Genomic DNA, 20422 nt, shown 5'->3' on the forward strand with positions numbered 1-20422 from the left:
AGTACGTCCCAATTCTCAAGTCCAGTCGTGCTGGTGGCCAAGCCCTCGGGGAATTTAGGTTTTGCATAGATTACACAAAGGTCAATGTCCTTACAAGGCCGAATGTATTTCCTATCCCACAGTCCCTCTATCCACCGGTCTGGAAACGTGGCTGGTTTCTTTGTGACACTCCGTGATATGAACAAACACACGATTCACACCTTAAACAAAGGACACTGACAATGTTCAACTGGCCATTATATTGATGTCGCTACCCCGCGATCCTATGACAGCCGCAATGTGATCGTTCAAAAACATGACGTTTGTGGGTTGTTATTTTCAGAATATCACAAAACATTACAACTTGTTCCCTTTAGAAACACTAAACAATTTATTTTTTCATTAAATGGGTAACGTTGCCCCTCTAGATAAAGCTTGAAAGGGACCACACATTATGGTTGCATGATGATCGCGATCGAAAAACAAAATGGCACGCACTGTTCGCAAGTGTCATGGACTATTGCCCGAAATCAAGAAGACAGGCAAAATCAGCTGAATATTAACATCGACAGCTGAGTAGTTCATTACCAAACTTGTTATTGTGTTGACATGATAGCATTTTGTAAAAGGTATTTACTGTGCCTGAGCGCGAGCGTACGTATCGAGAGTTCGCCATATTGACGCTACATGGGAAAATATGCGAATAAAATCTACGTGCATTTCTCAGCAGTTGTCGTTCCTATTCTGCTCAGTTAACAGACATAATTTCACAGAATATTAATAGAATATTACACAGAAAACATATTTAGATCATATTTGGAGGCACTGACTACTAGCATTGCAAGAGAAAGGGACGACAAATTTTCCGGTGTGTTTCCAGCCGTGCCTGAGCGAGCGTACGTATCGAGAGTTCGCCATATTGATGCTGCATGGGAAAATGTGCGACCACACAACTAAAATCTACATGCATTTCTGCAGTTGTCTTTCCTATTCTGTTCAGTTAACAGACATGATTTCACAGAATATTACACAGAAAACATATTTAGATCATATTTGGAGACACTGACTACTAGCATTGCAAGAGGAAGGGACCGCAAATTTCCGGTGTGATTCCAGCCGTTGCTTGTGCTACGTACGTCAACACACTCGCAGCGGTCAACCCCAGAAATTATCGCACACTATCATCATTTACGATGGGATAAGGATCACAAAAAAGGGATAAGGATCACAAAAAAACACACACCGGTTTCAGGATATGATAATTTCTGTCTTCGTGTCATAGATAGACGCAGAGAACACTTAATAGAGCCAAAAACAGCGAAAATTCGAGAAAAACGTACACACAATCGGGGACTGTGGCATGCAGGACAAACCCAAGCTACGCATTATCACTTGACTGCCCCTCGTATCGCGGTTGGCTGTGCGGTCTAGGTGATTGACACCTTTTACAATAGGCGTTTCCAGACCGGGGGATAGAGGGACTGTGCCTATCCTAACCTAACAGAATCTCTTGAAATGATCGGTGACCAAAATCCCAAGTACTTTTCGACTTTAGATATGACTTCCGGTTTTGGCAATCGCCATTGACGAAAGGGACACACACAAAACGGCCTTTGTTTGTCATGATGGTTTATATGAATTTAATCGACTCCCCCAAGGTATGAGAAATTCAGCTAATCATTCCAACGTACTATGCAATTTATTTTCAGGAATATATTATGGCATTATGTGTTAGTGTATATTGATGCTTTGATTGTCTTCTCAAGAACGTTTGACGAACACTTACAACATGTCGACGCGGTTTTGTCTCGCCTTCGTAAGGCTGGGTTGAAACTTCGTCCTCAAAAGTGTTCTTTTGGTAAGAAACAAGTTAAATTTCTTGGCCATCTCCTCAATGAAAATGATATATTAGTCGATTCGCAAAAGGTGAGTGCGGTTCGAGATTTCCCCGTCCCAGGAATGTTTCAGAGGTTCAAGCATTTTTAGGATGTGTTGGCTTTTATCGTCGTTTTATCAAAGATTTTGCAAAGATTGCTGGTCCCCTTTACAAATTACTGAAGAAGGAGGTTATATTTTATCGGAACGATAAGTGTCAGGAAGCTTTTGATACTCTTATACAAGCCCTTATTACCGCCCAGTTTTAGGATACCCACGATTTGGCGAACCTTTTAAATTGTACACAGATGCATCCGCCCATAGTGTTGGTTTTGTGTTGACACAGGAACAAGATGGTGTGAACGACCTATTGTTTATGGAGGATGTCCTCTGAGAGCGGCACAACAACGCTACACCACTACAGAACGTGAAGCTATCGCAGTCATTCATGGCCTTACCCAATGCGATCCTTACTTACGTTCAACTAAATTTCAGATAATCACAGATCACACAAATCTTCCATATTTATTCAGGATTAAGAAACTTCCGGTAGAATCACTCGCTGGATACTTAAAGTACAGGGTTACGATTTTGAAATTGTTCATAGACCAGGAAAATCTATCGCACATGCTGACGGTTTGTCTCGTAGAAAATATTCGGATGTTTGTGATAATAGTTCTGATTTTAGCAGTCGAGATTTCATTGATGATAATAAATCGAAACATGTAATGATTCAGACACGGCCAAATCAAAGATGATAATAATATATCCCCAGAAATTCAAAGTGGTCAGTCAGTAGCTTCAGTAAATAACATCGAAATCCCTTCAGACAATGATGTTGTAACAGATATACGGCAATTATATGATACGGGTGATAAAACAAAGACAGAAATGGAATCGCGATCTAGTGGTTGCATTGAGGGTAACTTGAGTAGTACTGATGAAGTTGTGGAAGGAGATGAAGCATTGAAAAGAATTAGGAGTTTACAGAGGAAAGATCCACAATTAGTATATTGGTTTAATTTTATAGAGAAAGGCGAGTTACCGAATGATGATAAACTAGCGCGATATATGGCATATGATAGTGATAATTGTGCAGTTATAGATGGTGTGTTGTACCATTTCTGGAATGCGACGGGCAAAGCTGCCAAGAAAGAGAAATGTGTCAGACAGTTAGTGGTTCCGAAATCATTGCGACTCTATATACTTCAGAGAATGCATGATGACATTACAGCTGGTCATCAAGGCGTAAATCGCACTCTGGAGACTATCAGGTTGCGATATTTCTGGAAAAACATGATAAAGAATGTTACTGATTATGTAAATTCATGTGTACACTGTCATTCACGCAAGAGAGGTTTGAGAGGTAAAGCTCCTTTACTCCCCATCCATGTTTCCTCAGTTATGCAACGAGTCGGCGTAGATTTCTAAGGTCCATTGAAAGAACAAATGAGGAAATAAGTATGTTTTGATGTTCACCGAATATTTGACGAAATTCAGTTAGCTTTTGCAACCCCTGATATGAAGGCTAAAACAATAGCTAGGATTATGTTTGAACAAGTTTTATGTGTTATGGTTTCCCAAGTATTTTAATCTCCGGTCAACGACCAGCATTTATGTCGCAAATTGTAAAGGAAATATGTCGATATTTTGACATTACAAAGAAATTTACCTCCCCTTATCATCCTAGCACAAATGGGCAATGTGAACGAATGAACTAAGTCTTCTGAACATGTTATCAATGTATGTATCTGAAAGAGAAGATGATTGGGATCAATATTTGGCTTCAGTGATGTTCGCTTATCGATCAAGTCCGCATGAGACGACTGGTGTCAGTCCTTTCATGGCAATGTTCGGATATGAAGCGAGACTTCTGGTAGATGTAGAAATTTTACCACAGCCGTCAAGATCAAAGAATATAGATTTTAATTTGGAAGATCTCGCACAGAAAAGAAATTTAGCGGTAGGTTTAGCCAAAGAAAACATACAAAGAGCGCAAAATAAGATGAAAGAAAGACATGACAAGAAAGTGCATAAGGCTACAAAATTTAAGGTAGGCGATACAGTATATTTGTATACTCCAGCAGTAGCGGTTGGCAAAAGTCCGAAGTTCGCCCATCCATATCGAGGTCTATACAAATATCGCCGGTAAATTATCGCTTAGAAAATATAGAAAATGGACGCCCGAATCCAAAGGTTGTTCATTTAAATAGATTGAAGTTCACGCATTTGCGACCAGAGCGACTTTTAGAACCACAGTCTAATCAATACAGCACTGATGAAAGTGAGACACACGAGACGTAAGTAACATACATGAAAGAAGACGCCTCAGATACAATTGACTATAATTTATCATCAGATTCTGAAATTTACTTTAGTGCAAGTGAAACATCCATTGATTCATTAGATAGTAATCAAAATAACAAACAATGTCACCGTAAGATTCGTGAGCATGCTGAGAAGAGGTTAAGTCAGCTCTCAAATTCACAGGCTGAGGATGACGGTGATGATGATATGAATCAGTACTTCGGTATGGAGAAAATCGAAAAATGTCGACATCGAAATGGAAACATGAATTTTTGATAAAATGGCATGGGTACGATGCAAAACATAATACATGGGAACCGGAAGAAAATCTTAATGAAGCAGCTTTACAAAGTTTGAAGACAAATCCAGTACCGATCATAGGTTCACCCAAGCATAGAATCAGACATAAACGCAAATAAGAATGTGTAATTTTCTGTTTTGATGGATTGATTTTCTGGTACTTCGAAATCACCCATTTTATAGGCTTATGCTATACACTTGTATGCAAACGAGGCATCTCTTTCTTTGACGTGTTGTTTAGACAATTTGTTGCATTTTGTTGTTATTATGAAGATGTACGCGTACAGAAGTTAGGATTGTTGTTGTTTTTCTCTCCTCAGTTGGCTAAATATGCCTGAGCTAGTGATCTGTATGTGATACAATGGTCCTGCTTGACCGAATGGCTGCAGAAGTGATACAGATAGCGATAATGAGGTTTATAGCGGTTTTGGTGTTTATTTTGAAGTCTTTGGTTTGATGATATTTCGGTGTTGATGTTTTGTTTTTGTTGTTATTTTGTTTGGAGGAGAATAGGCGAGAAAGAGCCTCGGATTTTGGCACAAAAAGTTTGCTGTTGCTACAGTCAAGTTATGCCTAGCAGTCGTTGCTATGGCGACCATAAGCAGATAATGCCTTTCCACTATTCTAGGGTCACGATTACATCACCCTTCTATATAAATCACCCATCTTCCAGTTTTCAACAGACACTCACAGTATTTTATATGTTATTGATAGTAATTTCATTATGATTTAAGAAATTATTGATTAGATTAGACAAACGTACATAATTAGTTAGAGATAATTGTAATGCTTTTATGTATTTTTCAAGATAAGATAAGTTAGTATTTTAATTCTGTATTTTACGTTACTTTAGAATAGTATATCATTAGACTTGTACTTTTAATTTTAGACGTAGATTATTTTATGAAAATATTTTGAGTAAGAAGATGACAACACTGCCTGTTATGTATTTCCTCGTATTTTAATCACACTGTGTTTTATTTTGGTCTTTTCTTTAGACAGACACGTCTTTGTATAGTATCATTGCTTTTGACCAGCGAGGACGCTGGTTATTAAAAAGGTGGGAGAGTGTAACGCCCTCCTTTTCGCTTCCTTTTCCCTTTCCCAGGATTTCATACTTTTAAACTTGTGGCAATTCACTTGAACTCTAGTAACCTCACAGTGATCTCCAAGACTACACTGAGTTACTATGCTTATTCCCTGACGATTGTAGTTTCCTATTACTCATTAAGACTGTTTACGTTCACAACCTTGAAGTAACCGTCACTGTCTTGTGTTGAGTGATGTTTTGTTTTAACAGATGTTAAACTCATTAGAAGTGACCGGAGGTTGACGTTGACTCAAACTTCGTGTTGAAAGATCACTTCGTCCTGTTTTGACAATATTTCCGGTCCTGTCCTTTTATATTTTCCGACATGATCTGTATTTAATTAAATTGTAGCTTGAGTCATTCATTATAATATGTAGATTTGGAAACTATTTAAGTTGTACACTTTGTTAGAAGTAGATCAGATCGTAGAGCGGAGCAGAGCGAGAGCTGAGGACGGTGTTTAGTAATAAAGATTGAAGTTGTGTTTACAACCGACAAGTTTGGTGTCAGCTTTAGTTACTGAAAGCATTACGATCCCGACCGGTACCTCACCCAGAGATAGTGAAAGTACAGCCGTGACAATAATTGAGTTTTGAGCCGCGGAAATTCAGCCATGGCGACAGTCTCTCTGCATTTGTTTACTTCCGGGTTTACGCTCAAATTTTGAATCTACCCACATAGGCTCGTGTATCTCACGAACTGATTGGAAGTGAGTGCGTTTCGCACATATGTATTGTTGAAGTACTGAAGTGGAACCTTCTTCTCATAAGAAAAAAGTGAATGTTGCAGGATAAGTAGTGAACCGATTAGTAAATGAAAAAAGAACATGGCAAAATACGCCAAAGTAAATTCATCCTTGTTGGAGCCCCACAACGGAAACGTCCCCAGTTCGGGCCAAGGCAGGGCTAACAAGCTATCTGATTGGTCCAATTTGAATTTCCCTGACGTATCAACCCGCCAAAGTATGACACTGAAATTTGCCGTACAAACTGTACGAATCAAAAGACAAAAGATGCGAAATATCGCCGATTTTTGCCCTTTCCATCGAATTACAGGATAGGTGTGGTACGTACAGGACATGTGTGTTTTTCTTGACTTGAAATACAGATGTTGGAATCCGAGTTGCTCTCCTTGTCTGGTAATATAGAGGGAGTGACAAACCCTCACCCTAACTTAAGCCTAATCCTAACCTTAATCGTAACCCTAACTGAGCCTAAGCCTAAGCCTAACCATCGGAAATACATATAAACAAACAAACAAACAAAATAAATAAATAAATAAATACAATAATAAATAAATAAACTGCTCTGTATTGAGAAATAATAACAAAGCAGCTATTTTGGTGTTATTTTATAAACAATAACAAATAAACAAACACAAACACTTACAAACAAACACAGACACATGTAAACGAGGAGGAAGAGCTCCCTGTGGTGAAAACCGAATAATTGGAGCATGCGTGCGTGAGTGCTTTACAAACTCTACAACATGTTGAGCGGTCTCAGTCAGAAAAATGTAACAACTTAGCCGGCTATTGAACCACTCTTTTTTGGGAGTGGAGATTTAGCCGAACGGGTCTGTCTGTGGCCTCTCAGCTAGGCGACTGATGCCGTATGTTGTGGGTTCGAATCCGATTGAAAACTATCCGTATCTGCTAAGACGATTAAAAGGTGGCAAGAGCACCTTCCATTAATTTAGTAAAGTAAACTACGAGAAACTAATTGATGGGGTGCAGAACGTCGTTTCAGGCCAGATCGACGGTGTGCACCCAGTCATGACAAGTTTTGTGTGGGCGTAGGGCTGTCTCGATAAAATTGATTACAGCATGGGCGGATGATTTCATTGAATGACGCAATATACAATGAATTGTGAGTTTCAAGCAATTGCATGCGCACCTGTGTTCATGCGCATCTGTGTCCATTCCTCCTTCTACTCTCAAATATTATCTTGTACGTTCATTTATGCAATGAAGCAAATAGGGATTGCGTTAAAGTAGTGTCGCTGCGGAATATGGCTGAATCTTTGCTTTTGCAACTTCTGTATCTTGGTTTGAGTTTCAGCCTTGCACAGGGGAACACATCTGGTAAGTAAAGTAAAACCTCAGACAGTTCATCTTTTCATTAACTTCTTGTATTAAATTGGATTGATAAGGCGCAAATTGAAAGAAAGTCCTTCAGGAATGAGTCCGAGTGGTTTGTTTGGTAACCGCACGCATGTATCGAAGAGTCAAGGTCAGGATATTTGCAACATTTATAAGCTTATCTTCGGTAGGTGAATATGTGACGTTCAATTTAAGTCGATTCGAACGAGAATAACTGAATTCATACACATCTTTTACAGCATGAAAAATTGAGCCAAATTATCATGTGCAATATACAATTGTAGCAGTAAGTAAAACAAAATTTGTAATATATTTTACCAACAATGGCAAACTAGACATACTGCTTTATTTGTGCTAGCCTAATCACATTACGAAACAAAATGTTACAGAAAATTGAGTAAAAAAATTACACATGAAATTAGTATTTCTGACAAATTTTCTTGTTCATCTAGTATTCTGTTATTGGCTGATTTAGTGTTATTCTAACAGATTACATTCATCCAGCATCACGCAATGTATTTGTAGTAAGGTAGACATTTTTATATATTTTTACATACAAACGAAATAGCATCTATGAATCCAACCGTCCGAAAATGTGATGTGTAACACAGCGTACTTTTTCTCCACTGGGAGTGATCTTACATGAATAATAAATGATGATTAATGTTTTCAACAAACACTCCACTGGGAGTGATCTTACATGAATAATAAATGATGATTAATGTTTTCAACAAACACTCAGGTGTAATGAAGGCGAATAACTACTGGCTCGATATCACATGAGTTTGCAAGATCATTTGTGGTGATTATTGGGGACATTACATCGAGCTCATGCGAGAAGGGGGAGGATGACCTTAGATGCATGGAATTAGCTCGTGTTGATGCGTTAAAAGCGAGAGAGGTTGACGCAATGTTTATGATAATTATACATTTAAATAGTGTTGTTTATTGTGGTAATGTAGATATTTCTTTGTAAAGTGTAAATATTCTCATATGTCTTTACGTACATAGATATACACACAAGCGCATCCGTGAATCCTCCCGTCCTGTCTAACACATATATCTGTATATATCTCATATTTCACAATTAAGCGTTCTCAAAGATAATCGACATGTTTTCACCGACAACGATTTTGAATTTCTCAGCTTTCCAATTTTAAAAACATCTCAAAAGACACAAAATTTCAATAAGTTTCTCCCGGGGTCGGAGGGGTTTCCAGAATATATGGCATCGTCAAGACGCCTAATCTTAATACCCCGACAGAATTCTTCAGTTATATTTCTGAAATATGCTATAAGCAGTCATTAGACGAATTCCATTTTCGTTTATGAATTAGTACTGATAATGTTTGTGTTTTTAACAGCCAGTGAATGCTATCATGCTGTTGACGCGTACGATTATCGTGGCACTGTTTCGGTAACTGTTGATGGGGATACATGTCAAGAATGGACAGAACAGAGTCCGCATTGGCATACAAGAACCCCAGGGAATTATCCGAACGCCGGCCTTGGGGAACATAACTTTTGCCGGAACCCTGACGGAGAGAACAGTGCTTGGTGCTACAGCACAGATTTTTCTGTTCGTTGGCAGTTTTGTGATATTGGACAACCAGGTGAAAATTGTGGTAAGCAATTCAAGTCGAAACGTTATTTTTTCTAACAGTTCGTTAAGTTCAATGAAATAACTTGTTCATCAGTCATCAGTCCGTGCTCAACAATTTAGCGGCGATTTTTGGTAATTTAACATATATTCTTGCAACCTGCCCTTCATTCAAAGTTGCCTGATGTAGTGCAACCACAATAGCAGATGCCATATCAATACTTTTCTTCTGTGTACATCATCTAAAGAGATTAAAAACGGGGGAAAATACACGTGATTAGAATGCAAGTTTCTCGGAAATGTGTCAATATATGAAGAATACTAATTTAATAACCCCAAAATTTTGGGGTTCCATGTATTGTGAGTTGACATCGGCGAAGTTGTAATGGAGTTTACGATATGGCAAACAAAAACAATACTGATGTAACGGAATGGTGTGATCAATATGGAATGCAAAAATATATTACCTTGAGAAAACTTCAAATTACCTTTCAGGGTGATTACGACGCATCATAATTTTTTGAATATTAATTCCCCATAGCCGCTTGAAAATGTCAAATTACCATTACAAAGAAATAGAAATTGAAATTACCGTAAGGGTTACCAAATTAAACTGAATGGCTGAAAAGTATTACTGAATGAATACGAAACTGATCATCACAAGGCCGTGAAAACAAATATCTTTGTTAGTGTTCTCAAGGGGGGGGGGGCAATGCCGGTATTGAACCAGTTAACATGAAAATTTAAAGAATGTGCAATTGCACAGGGTTTCTTGGCTATGGGATATTGATACTACAATTGTTATATCTGTGCCCCCTATCCTAGTCTTTATTTCGATGGTTTGATGTGTCTGTGTCATTACTCTTTCATTTTCATTCCGATAGTACTTTTCAATAATTATTGATTTGCTATTTATGCCAGACTTATATATTACAACAACTTCAAGTACTGGGATTTATCCAACTCAAACTTTGTCGACAGCAGAAATTAGTACAACGAAACAATCACCAACCACAAGCAAATGTAAGTCCGACCATAATTTTAACACAGGTATTTCGTGTCACATATTCTCTTTACTAACTCTTTCTTAAGATTGAGGAAATAAAAAAACAAGGGTCACAATTTAGGATTTACGTTAATCAAAAATACTGAGACCGACAACGTTAAATAAGAACTTTAATCTCAGATCGTTGCCAACTGACTAGACATCGTCCTGTCTGTTCATGAAAAGAAATAGCGTGAAATTTGATATGCTGTAAATGGACTACATCATGGGATATAGGAATGACTGTCTGAATGATGATAATCATGGATATTTGACTGGTTGGCGACAATCTCTTATATCTGGGATAGAATTAAATGACTGCAGTTATATTAAAATGGTATATTAAGGGCAAAAATACAGCAAACTGTTTTTTGTGCACAGACTTGGACCAAGTGTTAGTGCAGTGGTACCGCTGGCCATTGCTAGCCGCAAGAAATCTTGGTACTTGCGGTTTCTTGCGTCATTTCCTTGTCGCATTGCAGTGTTGGAAACAACAGAAAGCTTGTGAAAGAGTGAATAAAAAGAGCGAAGTTCGGATTTTTTCACTGCTTCATTGCTACCAGCTTCATTAGCGCTAAACTTGATCTCCTCAACGTTTGCTAAAATCCTACATGCCTCGAGACTTGTGACGCAGGCTAGGCAAAGGCAATTCATTTTAAGTACTTAGCCAAACAATGACTTCAAGTCTATTCAGAAAATGTGGTCAGCTAAAAGTTACGGGACGTGTTACCAATCTAACGTTACGGCCGACCTGTGACTCTTCAGGACCAACAGTCTGATAGTTGATCGGTAATGTAATCTTATAAATGTTAATAGATGTGGCCAGTTGTCTCTCTAGGCTGCGATAGTAACATCTGGCAACGTCCAGATCTCTGTTGGGAAAGCTGTCATGTTTTAGGTTACGGCTTTTATAGGGTAAAAGCCACAGAATGTAACATCTTTCCCTTGTTATTTTTCTTCGAACATCTCATGAAAAATCAAACAAAGTAAAAAACAGGCTATCTCATACATGTTTTTTTATTATCACGATTGTTCCTTCATTTTAATCCCTTTCACCTATAGTTAATTTTTATTGAAAACAAATGCTACTGAATTTTGTTACATACACGTATCGACAAACATGGTGTTATCGCTCTAAGGGTTAAGTCTCTACTAGGGGCAACTCACAATACATCTGGGTACAGGGACATTTTCATCTACCAGAGAGATCGGTGCCGGAGGATTAAATTTTGTAACAAATGGCGAACTACTTATAGTTTGCTTCATGCTTTTAGTCATTTACTTACACCTCGCATGGTTCGATACTTTTAGCAATGCTCGATTCTTTACTAAAAATGATTTAAGCTGATGTCAGTCATTATTACTAATTTACTTGGATATTATGTTATTAAATATTTCATTTGACTAACATTTTCAAGTTGGTAGACACTTGTTGAGCTGGCGTTATTATTACGAGTGGAATGGCTCACAAAGAGGAAAGCTTTGTTTGAAAAAAAATATTTGATAAATGTCTATTAATCTGCTTTTCAATAGCTTGCAAGAAACGAATCGGGAATCACATCATTAGCATTGCTTCCAAGAGTTCACTGATAACAGTAGGTCGTGATGGTTTATGGTCAAATGCAAGCAACCATGTTGTAACATGCAATGATGGAATCTGGTCCGCTGGTTTTCCGCACTACTCTAGTGAGTAATGAAATATCTTATTTCTTTATTAAGATTAAGCCAAACAAGAACGGTAGTCAGAGTCAAAACCCAGAGTGCACCTCCTAGCAAAGATGTTTTTGAACAAAACCGCCATGCTATATCAAAGCCCTCTATGTCGTTTCTGTTAGCATTTTGAATTCAGCACCGGTCATAATTATTATATGCATTGCTGACAATAATTCTGTTGTTGTTATGTTACAAGTGTTATGTTAACGTCTTTACCTTTTGCACAATTTTTCAGATGTGAATGAATGTGATGCGGACAAAAACATTTGTTCTCCGCGAACGTCTAATCAAGAATGCTTAGACGAGATAGGAAACTATAGATGTGTCTGTCAAAAAGGATTTGTTTTTTTAGAAAACAACTTATGTGTGCCTTTGTTTCTCTTTGGGAAACAATGCGATGTCAACGGTAAGTTCAAAAAGACATGTCATTAAATATAATACGCAATCGTCAAAGTTCAAATGTGCATACGTAGATCAAGCTGATTGAAGTTTCACATTGCATGAAGTTATTAAAATTAAATGTTACCAGGTGTAGAATTGTAATGATAGTCCTAAATTGAAAGTGGACAAGAACTTTACATGTTTTGTTACATGTATGTAGTAGCTTGATGACTGACATGCTTCATTTCCTAAATAATGACTCTTTCTGTATAAGTTGAAAATTTTCATGTGACAAGGATGCAGTGTCCATCACCATAAAATCAATCGAGGACAAATGGCATTAAATACCTTAATCTGAGAGACGTTAAACGCCATGTTATCATTTACTTTTCATAGCGCTCCAAACTTCCAAGAGGTGCCCTGCTGAACGTGACCCAGTCACAAATACCTACTGGGAATCTACAGCAGCAAACTGTAGCTCAGACTGGGTAAACTGCACGAATGGCCATATTGGTAATTATCATAAAAGTTTCTCATATTCGAATTCTTCACGACCTCCAATGTTATTTTACGGAACCAAACGTGGCCCGCCTATCTGCATTAAATTTCCAGAAGGATCTTAAGCTATTTTTTTCAATTGAAAGGAAATATGTGACTCGGATGAGAAATTCCCATTTCTCACCAATGGCGAGACCCTAAACACATTCTCATTTCGACCAGTTGATATTAATTCTGGTTCTGTAACTAACATATGTGACGAGAACTATTCGGCTGCCTTTGTAAGAGCATCGATTAGCTTCGAAATTCCCACCGATCAGTTTGAAGACTCATTTTTGAGCCTCAACTCTGACGAGGCAGTGTGTGTGAGTTTCATGTCTCATCGGTGAACAGTGAAAATTATCCATATCACCGGGTAAAACTAGGCTGTCAAACAGTTCAGACGATACATTGGTGAGAATAATATTTTTGTTTCTCTCCTGAGAATGACAGCAGATATTCATAATAATTAGATGGCGAGCGAAACTTTCTCATCCGAGGAATACGTTGCGTGTCCATGGTGCCTATACTTGCGGCGTAAACATTGAATGCGAGCCGAACAATTTTAACCATTTACCTACATGTTTATTTCTGCCTTAATGCCACTTACTCTGTCTGTTCTATTTTCTCAAAGAGGGAAAGCTCCATAGGCAATAAATGAATTGACTATCTCTCTGTCTCTGTCTGTTTGTCTGTCTGTCTGGCTGGCTGGCTGGCTGTCTCTCTTTCTGTGTCTCTCTCTGACTGAAAGTTATTTCCTATTCACACTTTATTTCCAATAAAGGAAAAATGTTGCGATTTTGTGACGCACGAGGTGAATGGTGGGACCCCTATACGACTGAATGTATATCAGAAGATATAATGAATATGACTGAGCAGGTCAGTGACAGTCCAATTTGTCAAGATGTCAGTATTTCATATTAATGTAAAATATATGCAGCAATAATGTATATGATACCATGACAAAGTTCAAGGATATCCGTTTCCATGTCATGATAACGAGATATTCTAAAGAGAAGGGGGAGTACGTCTTCAATCCGTGAACTTTTGTCAGGCAAATTCATCTTAACAAACCGAGTATAGTTAAATGCAACTGTGAAATTCCCCAGTACGAAAGATTGATTGTAGCTCCTGTACTTGAAGCACATATACCATGAATCGTACAGCTGACAAAACGGCTTAATATGTAGGGTTTTTCCACTCGATTCTGACCTGATTGTCGAACAATTCGGAATACTGTGTTTGATGAACAGAAAGTGTGATGCCGATCGTTATATTAATTCGAGATATCATGGACATCTAATATGGCTGCCAAAGACTGTTTCTCATAATTTATAGCTTGTACAAGCCTGCAGACTGCATGAAAACCAAATACTACTTACTGTATTAGCATGGAGTATTGCCTGTATTTTAGCCGAGGAGTGTATATACAGATGAATACAGTCAAGAATCCCTTGTTTGTATTCAGAAAGCCTGTATTCACGTGGATCCATGTGAATTCATGTGTATTATTCTATAATACAGGCAACTCATTAGTGTGATTTATCCGTATTTTTGCGTTTCGATGCAGTGAAGCGCGCAGCTTTTAATGAAATTGGTGTGCTGAACAAAAAAACAGTACAACTTTCCAATAAGTATAATGTTATTTTATGCACTCCTTTCTGAAGCTAATGTTTATCAAGTAATTGTATGTCAACGAGTAAACTTATACCTGCATTATGCTATCAAATAATTGTGTGTGCTTTTCACGCACTGATTACACATCCAATGAACTCAATTATACAAACAACAACAACCTGACAACTATGTCAGATCAAATAAATAATGATGTGGTCCCTGCCCCAACTAGTTTTTACCCCTGTGTGCGCTATGCTAACGAAAATGGTCTAATTTGGCCGCCATTTTAGTAAGCAATATCACAGAACAGTCTTAAGGACAGTAACACGACAAGCTCATTATATACCAATAGACAACGGGGTAAAGTCTGTACCCGATCACTGAATTAAGATTAATTTAAAATAAGTGCAGATCAATAACTTGCCATAAGTCCTTGTGCAATATATGAAACAGTGTCATGTTTCTACGTTGGTGTTCAGAGTGAGACAGCACACAAATACAATTAGATGAGTAATCATAAAACGTAGAGCTCATTTGCATGGCTTCATTTAAGCCTCTGGTGCACTTCTATAACAGCGTTTTTGAAAGGACGATTATTGGTTTTATATTTTGTATGTTACATCCTTAGTTGGATCAATCCCTTCTTTCACATGCAGGGGAGGGATTGAAAATGAGCGACGTCTCTTAGCCGATTGTTAACGTCACTGATCCGATGCAGCCTAGTTATAATTAGAGAATCCATTAAACATTTCAGGTCACTGACTTTAGCATAGCATCAAATACAGCAAGATTGCTCACCGATATCAATCTGTCCATAGACACAGCATACGCAGGTGACGTTTTGTTGGCTGGCTACCTTATATATGATATCATACATAGCGACCCACTTTCGCAACCGGGTCATGACGCTGACAAAATGGTTTACCTACAGGTAAGGCATGTTTTGATTTTCATGTTATCGGATTTAAAATATACTTTTGGTGAATACTAAGTTATCCCTCTAAGTGATTCTGTTATTTATCGATCAAGACAATTACTTTAATTTGTACTTTATCGAACAAGACGTTGTAAATACTCCGGGTTCAGGTCCAGCTGTGGACCGGGATTTGCTCTTACACCTTGTTGACACTCAAACGGCACTGGCAGTTTTGTCACACTGCGATTCAAGGTAATAGGTGTCTCTATTCAAACTACAAGCTTTTGCTCCCACCTTCATCAATTTCACAATCAAATGTAAATATCAGAGATCAACGCTCAAAGTTAGAACTTGGAGAAGCACACTACCTAAAATTCACTCATACCTTAGATTTAAGTAAAATTTTACTGTGCTTGAACTCACTGGCTATGTTAACATTTTAGGTTTTTACAATTAAAAGCCCACGAAATGATTAATTACTCCATTAGTTTCAAGTTTGGCCAGACAAACATCAGCCAAATTAAGAATTCAGACAAATTTGCGGCGCATTTAACCTGAATAAGAATATGTGTTTGCCTCTTTCTAGTATGCAATTGAAATTTTCGTCTTACTTTCAATCGTCACCGACGATGGTGAAGAACGTGTGTCATGTTTTTGTTTGAAAGTAACTGAGAGATTGTTGTTCCTTTCGCACTCGATTCAAGTTTAGGTTGTAGTTATGAATATAATATGTATTAGGAATACTTAATTTCTTGTTGATTAAACTGTTATAACATATGATTCATTTTCAGTCTATTGTAAACCTTGTGAGTCGATTATTAGATGCCGACACAGAAGCAAGCTGGTCACAGATTCATGAAGTAAAGCACCTTTTCACTAATGAGTATATTATGAAGCAGATAGGCATATAATGAAAACATTCCTTCTTCAGCCAGATGTGCATGGTTTGTCCTCTCAAGACTACATTCTTCCTGATAAAAGAATTTTAATGCAGAAAAATGGGGAGTTGTAATGAAATAATACATTTCGAGCTTTATAGCATCGGTCAATAAACATTAACTAAGCATCCAGGTAATATCAGAAACAGTCGTGCGGTAAAACGATTTTTCAAATATGATTGAATGTGCTTGTGCTCAATTATCAAAATAGACTACTTTTATCTCTATGCTTCCCTACAAGTACCAATATATTTCACTTTTTAACAATAATGTTAAAGAACTGGCATGTTTCCTTCCTCTTTCAGACCAGGGGCGTCCATTTAGGCGCAATAGCTTTGTTTGACAAGCTTGATAGATTCGGTGAGACCGTACAACGTTATGTCGGTCTGCTTAACACAGATATCAGGATAAACAGTAAGAATATAGGTATTACAAGATTTTTTGCATACCTTTCGTAATATTTATTAATTATGTGGATCTTCAACTTTTTGGACTACGACTTCGGGGATTTTCTTAATTAAATCTAACTATCACCTTCGAGCAAAACTTTCTCGCAATGCCAAATTGTAGATTGACGGTATCTCTTGTAATATTTAGTTGATATAGCACAAATACACGTTTTTAGAGTTTCTTGTTACAAAAAACTATTCTCATGATAGAAAAAGACATTAAGAAAGAATGGTGTTATTTACTGTTTTGTTTCTGGAAAGGCTTTGAAGCAAACCAAGTCCATTTCCCAACACATGACATAGAGTTTCCGAGCAAGGTAAACTCTGCAAGAAAGAAGAGATCACATGAAAGTGTTTGGTACGAGATAGATGAAAGAGGGAGTACAGTCTTAGTACCTAAAAAGAATACTGTTCTTCAAAATGTGGGTACGTAATATCAGAGTTCTAAGATGTTGTACATTTATTTAACAGTGCATAAAATGGATGGATGTAAAACTTCTATCCTACACGGTCATTTCAATCGGGGGAAGGAAATCCTCTGCTGTTATAAGGGGGTGTTATAAAGAATCAGATTGCAAACTGATGCATAATGATTCATTTTGTATGGTGAGGAAGGTATTACTTATACGTTTATTTCACAATTTCCAACAGATAGATGTACAGTTATTGTGTTTGCCTACAAGAACCCAGCTAACATCCTTCCACCAGGAGTCAAACAAGGGTGAGTTTTTTGTCGAAAATGCTTTAGCAATTTGTCATATGACTAGAGCTTCATTTTTCAATAAGCATCAATAGTACTTGCAACGTTCATCATTTGCAACATTTTAACAAAGTAGCGTTTGTTATTAATACGTTAAAATACGTTATCATGCATCCCAGTCCATCCTTTATAAGAAAGATGACAGGAAGTCCCAAACTGATGATCGAGCAAATCTATTACGTCATGATATGAAAACATTGTAGTCCAAACGTATTCTCTTACAATAACAATCACTTATACATCATATTCAAGAACCAGCAGACAGTGGGTGCGTACAATAACTGCGACGAAGAAAGTTGAGAGAGTTAACAGTCCTGTGATTTCAGTCAATATCTACAATAGTGATGAAAGGAAGCATGGAAAGAAGCTCCAAGAACCTCTGACCTTTATGTTATACCACAAAGAGGTAAACTGGCATATACTTGTCCTTAATTATGTCTCATGTTGTACACTGTTAGTCGAGTTATTGTACGCGATTTCCATTAATGTCGTCGAAAATTGAAATTTACTGGCTAATGATATGAACTCAAGAAACGATCCTCTTAAACATATTCACAATTATTACATCACACGAATTATCAAGTTATGATTTATAGAGCCTCATTACGTGATGTAGAACAAAAGGTGACAAAATGGCTTACATGATATTACCCTTTCACGTGCCATGACCTTGAGGGGTTGGGTGACTAAATTTTGGCCTGAATAGAGTTCTTTTTGTCAGCCATTTAAGTGCACAAGATCAAATATGGTAGCATATCTGACCTTTAAGGCCATTTCTTTAAATAAAATTGATACAGTGAAAAAAGATGCTAATTAGCTTGACTATATTACGGCTGATCAAACGATTTAGTCTGTTTGCATGATATTGTGTAGCTGAGCTGCAACATTCATTTGCATGACCTTAAATAGTATATTTTAAGAAGTAATTATTAGATAATTGTGCGAAACTTAATTACTACTTTTATAGTAAGGTTTAACATTTTCAAACATTGATCGCATGAACCTGGAATTTTTCTATTTAAGGCTGGCTACAATGCCAAGTGCATTTCCATGATCTACGGAAACCCGGAAGCGTAAGTTGTTATGTCTGAATATTGTGCAGCTAATACATGAACGGGGTAGAAATGAAATGCAAAGATTACCTGTGAATAAACGAAATGCACAGTTTTAAATAATCTGTCTTGGTCGAAATATAAACGTAAAAGAATAACGAAAAACTGTTTTGTTTTCATGTTTTGTAATTGTAAGTTTTTACAAAATATGTTAAGGCTGCGCACAGAAATAATGGTGATGGGGGCTGGAGGAAATGCGATTGAAATATTTTTTTCAGATCCCTTCTACCGTCAAAATTTTTCAAATCTCCACTCTATATCATCAAAATTTTCAAGTCCCCCGAAGCTATTATATGGTTTGACATTTGTTAAGCCAATAATATTACGAAACAACAAAGTTTGATTCATTTTACAGTATTTTGCTCTGTGTATCAAGTGCAATGTTTTTGTTTTCAACCAATCATACTGAAATACTATGTATTCAGCTTATTAATTATTATTATTATTATTAGACTTTATTTAAACTCGATAAACTGTTGCGCCTGAGGCTCTTCTCACACAGAGTCGAGTATAACAACATTTACAATATTTACATTAATAAAAATAATTCAGGAAGAAAACTTTATAAAGAGTGAAGAGCTAGATTTGATCTCTCCAGGCAAAGTATTCCATATATTAACCCCGTTGTACATAAAACTTCTTTTGAAAAATTGGGTTCTATGCCCTGGAATATACAGATCTTCTCTGTTCGCAGACCTTGTGTTACGTCCGTGGATCTCCTTTACACCTCTAAAAACGTTAAGATATTCAGGAGCAAGGTTATTCAGAACTTTGTACATTAAAACTGATTCATTATATGAAACTCTTTCACGAATTGGCAACCACCTTAAGGATTTAAATAAAACATAACTTGGAGTATTAAAGTCTTGATCTAAAATCACTCTAGCAATAGATTTCTGCTGTCTTTCTATACGAGATAAAAGAGTGGTTGAACAATGACCCCATATGTTCGAACAATAATCAAAATGAGGTACGATGAAATAATTGTGTTATGTACACTTATACTGCGGGGCATTGCATTTCAGTCCAGCTAAGATTTAAACTGTGAAAGTGTGATAACAATGCTGGATATTCATTTCAGGGGATGTTAACAAGTATTAAATATTTCAACCTGATTTTAAAAGATTTCAAGTATAAGAAAATGGTGTTGATATACCACAAAAAGGTTGTTAAAAATGTCAAGTTAAAAACGTAGCTACTGATCATTCACATCTTGGTTACTAAAAGTGTATTGAATCCAAAAAGACAAATACATATCGCCGTAGAGAGTTTTAAAAACTATCTACCAAGTGTTTTTATTTCCACTGGGCAAAATGCTTGATATACAATAATATATACTGTTATGTAGGTGATTTTCACACACTCATCATGACCTGAGTTCAATTAGTCTAGAACATTCTCAAGGTCACTGCCCTTAATGACCTCACAACCTTGAATCAGGTAGTGGTGTTTGGAATGTTCTGGAAATTTAGTTATTTGTGTACGAGAGATAATTTTAGAACAGTAATTAGCATGTCAATAAAAGTTCTAGATTGTTCTTATATGCTTATGTAAGCACATGAGTAGAAATACTGGGACAGCAGGCTTGCAGTCAGACTTTTGGGATTGTGTCTCTTGTGTGTTACTTCAAGTCTTTGGAAACTCCAGCAGTAGTCATTCTCAAGACTTTTCAAGACCTTCACTGCCAACGCTGGATTTATAC

At 37.1% G+C, this 20422-nt stretch overlaps 1 protein-coding gene across 3 annotated transcripts in view; it reads left to right on the forward strand.

Moving 5' to 3' along the window:
- The first annotated feature begins 7453 nt into the window (after nucleotides 1-7453).
- The window catches only part of LOC139152352 (uncharacterized), a 29304-nt gene continuing 16335 nt past the window's right edge, over nucleotides 7454-20422 (forward strand). For all 3 annotated transcript variants that reach the window (XR_011556605.1, XR_011556606.1, XM_070725497.1), the window contains exons 1-14: nucleotides 7454-7634; nucleotides 9017-9277; nucleotides 10174-10275; nucleotides 11831-11983; nucleotides 12246-12416; nucleotides 12788-12904; nucleotides 13713-13807; nucleotides 15300-15476; nucleotides 16253-16321; nucleotides 16705-16825; nucleotides 17110-17274; nucleotides 17500-17569; nucleotides 17861-18014; nucleotides 18632-18681. Coding sequence is in view for 1 of the 3 variants with exons in the window: in XM_070725497.1 (XP_070581598.1) it covers nucleotides 7562-7634; nucleotides 9017-9277; nucleotides 10174-10275; nucleotides 11831-11983; nucleotides 12246-12416; nucleotides 12788-12904; nucleotides 13713-13807; nucleotides 15300-15476; nucleotides 16253-16321; nucleotides 16705-16825; nucleotides 17110-17274; nucleotides 17500-17569; nucleotides 17861-18014; nucleotides 18632-18681 (1778 nt within the window). In the remaining 2 variants the exon portion in view is untranslated. The remainder of the gene's footprint in view (nucleotides 7635-9016; nucleotides 9278-10173; nucleotides 10276-11830; nucleotides 11984-12245; nucleotides 12417-12787; nucleotides 12905-13712; nucleotides 13808-15299; nucleotides 15477-16252; nucleotides 16322-16704; nucleotides 16826-17109; nucleotides 17275-17499; nucleotides 17570-17860; nucleotides 18015-18631; nucleotides 18682-20422) is intronic.

Source organism: Ptychodera flava, chromosome 2 (assembly GCF_041260155.1).
Source record: "Ptychodera flava strain L36383 chromosome 2, AS_Pfla_20210202, whole genome shotgun sequence".
Classification (NCBI taxonomy): domain Eukaryota; kingdom Metazoa; phylum Hemichordata; class Enteropneusta; family Ptychoderidae; genus Ptychodera; species Ptychodera flava.